Source organism: Amphiura filiformis, chromosome 5, assembly GCF_039555335.1.
Source record: "Amphiura filiformis chromosome 5, Afil_fr2py, whole genome shotgun sequence".
NCBI lineage: Eukaryota > Metazoa > Echinodermata > Ophiuroidea > Amphilepidida > Amphiuridae > Amphiura > Amphiura filiformis.
The window spans coordinates 10,924,391-10,929,036 of record NC_092632.1 but is presented as its reverse complement, the minus strand read 5'-3'; the positions used below and the strand labels follow the sequence as shown (position 1 = coordinate 10,929,036).

At 36.7% G+C, this 4,646-nt stretch overlaps 1 protein-coding gene across 1 annotated transcript; it reads right to left on the bottom strand.

Annotated features, from left to right (window-relative positions):
- Window positions 1–2,269: 2,269 nt before the first annotated feature.
- Window positions 2,270–4,023, bottom strand: LOC140151807 (histamine H3 receptor-like). Its single transcript, XM_072174140.1, has one exon. The coding sequence runs from the start codon at window positions 3,645–3,647 to the stop codon at window positions 2,460–2,462; it is 1,188 nt and encodes a 395-aa protein (XP_072030241.1). The 5' UTR covers window positions 3,648–4,023; the 3' UTR covers window positions 2,270–2,459.
- Between the last annotated feature and the right edge of the window lie 623 nt (window positions 4,024–4,646).

The window sequence follows — 4,646 nt, the reverse complement described above, 5'->3', positions numbered from 1 at the left end:
TTAATTCTTATGCAATTCGCCCTCCATACCCTAATCTTAACTTAAACCTAAACTGAGCCCTAACCTAGCCTAACCCCGAACATTAACGCTATCCTATAACATTAACCTCTCCCAAACCTTTACCCTATTCCTAAATTACAATATGCGAGAAAGTAATCGCATGTACATGTATACCGGCCTTAGGTGACGAAAAAAGAGGCTATGGTCCTAAAAAAACACACCAAATTTTTGAAAATTTTAAATTCAAGCACTTCTGTTGCATAACAGTAACGTTGCAACGTTAGGCCTAATATAATAATTACCTTTGGAGCTGCAAAGTCAGGGTCGATCGGTCGGTCTGTTCCCTTTTTGTTTCTTTTTTTTTTTGCCACCTACAATATCAAGAAATGCAAAGTTCACCACAAAATACCATGGTAAACAGGTAAACAATGATTGATGGGTTTCTTAGGCTTGTTTTTTAATATATCTTATTTGTGCAGTACGAATTAAAACAGGCAAAAAATTTTCACAACATTTTTGTGTAATTTATGCAAATAATGGGAAAGAACGCGACCCTATTCTTTCCTATTTTAGAGTCGGTCGAAAAGAGCAATACAAGTCTTTTTAAAAGGCCGTATGGACAAAGTCCATAGTCAAAGGACACGATACGAAGTCTACTCTAAGCGATAAACGTTATCATGTTTATTGACTTTATTTAGTTAAGGTCAAATCAAAACAAAGGTTTGTTGCCCCCCCCCCCCCTCCCCCGCAGTACAATATCACCCATTATACGAAGTTTTGGGATCTTTTTTTTTATAGAAGCTATACCATTCCTCTTGTCAACTTGATTTGTTTTAATATTTGAGTGCCCACATCGCTATAGATCATGCTCCCGTGACCCGCCCTAGAAGCAATAAACTTGATATGAACGTGTGCAGAATGTTGTTACTTGAAGTGTGGTACAGAAAGATAAAAAAGATATAGGAATCATGATTGGATGAAATTTGGTGCGATTTGAAAAGCTTCAAATTCAAAATGATCAGTAAGAAAGCGCGTCGACCACACTTTTCAATTTGAAAAGCATTATTCACGGTTGTTATCCCTCATAGCTAGAGAGCGTCTTTCCCTTTTTAGCTTCCATTTTGAATCAAAAGGAAGAAGGAGGAAATGCTAATTTTCATGAATAAGAGTTGGGTAAAGTATAGTTTGACCTATCTCCGATGTACACTTTTTGAGTTATTGGCATAAAGGTCAAATGCCAAATTTGTATTACCATTATTGGGTAAAAAAGATCGAAATAGTCTCAAATTAGGTAGTCTACTGTAGTAGACCAGTTTAATTTATCATTCCCTAAATTAATCTCTCTGACCTGACCATGGAAAACTCATCATTCCTGTTCTGATTCAACAGCTCAGATATCCACGAGACCAGTCTACTGTAGTAGACCAGTTTAATTTATCATTCCCTAAATTAATCTCTCTGACCTGACCATGGAAAACTCATCATTCCTGTTCTGATTCAACAGCTCAGATATCCACGAGAAAACTTTTTTCTCTGGGCAGGGCAGTCACTGGAGATGTGATGTGTTTCGTCATAGATTTTAAATGGTTTCATGCATGAAAACGTATGAATTGTTTATCAAAACAAAAAAAAGAAAGAAAAAAAAAAGGAATGCAGCGCAGTCTACAAATTAGGCCGCGTGGAAAAGCATTTTAACCAAAGAATAGTTTACCATATATCAGGTGTTTCGTTTCAAAAATGTCAAAGCCATTGAATCATGTAACCCTTGACCTATTGCTTGATGTTGATTGATAATGTTAATTAATTGTATACGTGAAGATTTTATAAATAGAGATAGAAAATAGCCTACCATTAAATTATACGTGGATAACACGACATGCCTTTGTAGAATCTTTATCATTTTTAATCTTGTCATGCTTGTTGCACATTACCCGATAACTACTCGCAACGTTTAATCGTATCGACTTGTTTATTTTCAATTAATCAAAATTTAATCGAACACATGTACTTATCTGCGTGCATTAATCATACTTATAAGTTTATTATTGTAAGACCATTCTATAGTATGGACAGTGTTTAGCTTTCGTAAAAAAAAAAGCATATATCATTTTTCGACAAGAATAAGGAAACCATAATGTAATTTTATCAGTTTCGCCGTCTAGCAATGATTAAAGGAGGAAAATAGGAAAAATGATCCAGCCCGGGAAATGAACCAAGGGCCTTTGGTTTACGAAACCACCGCCTTAACCTTCGAAGGAGGTAGGGTTAAGTGACCGCTTATAGGTTGAATTCCCGGTCTGCCTACTCATGAAGCTTCCGTGGCCAAGTAGTGAAGGCGCTGGTTCCTCCTTTAATCATTGCTCGACGGCGAAACTGATAAAATTGTATTAAAGGCATTATGCTTGTAGACGGAATTCTACGGTATTTCTTTCCTTCACGTAATTCAGCAATCAGTCAATTTAATGCAAATCAATGTCCGCAGAGTCTCTCAAATGATGCATTTGTTTCCTCCACATTATTACACTTAGCATTCTCCTTTTATACCTCTCATTTGTCAAAACATACAGTACGGGGTTCAGGGCAGAGTTTCCCCAAAGAATATAATTCACAGCTTCCCATGTTGCACTGCGAATGCAATCATTACATACTGCGTTGCCTAGAAGACAAACGTTAAACGGAATCCAGCAAAATAGGTATACACCAACCATTGTTGCTAGTCTTTTACCTGCTTTGTGATAACCACTGATATGACTATTAGATGGTCGAACAGTCTTTCTCTCGTGGTGTTGTCGGAGACTAACGCATTCTTCAACGTCCTTGTCCAGGTGTGCGTTGAATTGATTGTCTTGTTTATTGTCTAATTGCGGACTTTCAAACGCTTTCGGCTGATGATCTCCACATTGTGTTTCTCTCGTATTGATTTCATATATCTTTGTCATCCTCTTTGATTCTTGATTAGTTCTAAATGATCTTTGACGTAAAAGACAAGCTTTACGTATCCTTGAATAAACAAGAATATTTAAAACACCTATTCCGATTGCTGGGAATATCGTTTCAAATATAGCAAACACAAGTCCGTAAATAAAGTTTCCGCTGTTTTCTGGTTCGCAATCCACAGAATAATCGATGTGTTTTTCTCCCATCCAAATATCCCAAAATAAAATGGGAATGGTGTAAAAGACAAATGCAAAAACAGTTGTTACTAGAATCTTAACGGTAGCTTTGTTTACTGTTTGTGATTTTCTGTATTTAAAAGGCCGTGAAACCCACAAGAATCTATCGTAGCTTAAAAGCAAAATAGCCATTACAGAAATATAGCAAGCCGCGTAGTCAATCACCAACCATGTCTTGCATACTATTTCACCCATTGGCCATCGTCCAAAGTGTAGCCATACATTGTTAAGTGGTATTGAGACACATCCAACGATTAAGTCAGAAATTGAGAGGCAAAATATGTACCGATTTGTAACATTGCTTTGTATTTTGATGTCAGTAACAAACGCCCATACAGCAAGAATGTTACCAAGGATGGTAACAATTGCCAATGGCCAAAGAATGAATAATAACACGTAGATATTTGCTGATTCGATGGCTTTCTCTTCGAAGGTACCATTGAAGTCATTAATGTAGTAGACAGTCTCATTCATTGTCCATTAGTTCGAAACCTTTGGCATGATGAGCATGATGATACTACCAAAGAGGAGGGTCACACTGATGTATAAAATGTAGTTAGATAGCTCTGCATTAGGTAGATAATAGCATTACACTGCATTGGTACATATAGTTGATTTTCCTACAGTGTATATGGCAAATTCATAGCAAGCAGTTCCATCACACATGATTCCAGTTATGAGCACCTGCAATACATTGTAACAATAATTCTTCATCAGAACAAAAATTTATTGAGTATCTTTGATCAGAATCTCTCCGGGGAATTTCTATACCAGACTAACAGAGCTTAACAGTGATGTTTGTATCATGTTGATGCTGATAGCGAGAGAGCTCGATTCAGACACGTATATACTCATCCGATAAAAAATTAATGTAATGCATCGTCACCAAACAGTTTTACAATGTCTATGCTCCAATTCCTGCGATCTAAACATACTAATATTGTGGTTTCGTGACAGATGTTGTTCATTCTCAAAAATGAGAAGTGCATTTCATTATTGTTTCATCCATCTCAACGACGGTTGTCCGTAGAGGCAAAATGTGCTATTATTTACCTAGCTATATTGGATTTCAGGTTTTTTACATGTTTGTGACGTGTAGACCTAGAATTGTGACTTTGAGACCGAAATGTTTGATTGAATAATGTCGTCGATCCCTTGTTGAACTTGCTGTATTGACGGAGCAGCAGTGTCATGCCATACTGAATGTAGATGAATCATATGAAGAGATGCTCAAATTGGTTATTTACCTTTCAAACGTTGTAGTCGTACCAAGCCAAATATTTGCCTATGACTATGACATTTCTCTCATTTACTATGGCCCGTTGCTCAAGTATTTTCCTTTCAGGATTTCCTTTCATCAAGACACCGCTTTAATTTTCAAAACAATGATATATCTACGGCGATCATCACGAAAGAAAATCTGTAGCCGTAACATTTTATTTTGTATTGAAGTGTGAGAAGACGGGTTCAAGA

Coding starts and splice junctions, on each gene's coding strand:
- LOC140151807 (XM_072174140.1), bottom strand. CDS start 3,647: ATGAATGAGACTGTCTACTACATTAATGACTTCAATGGTACCTTCGAA.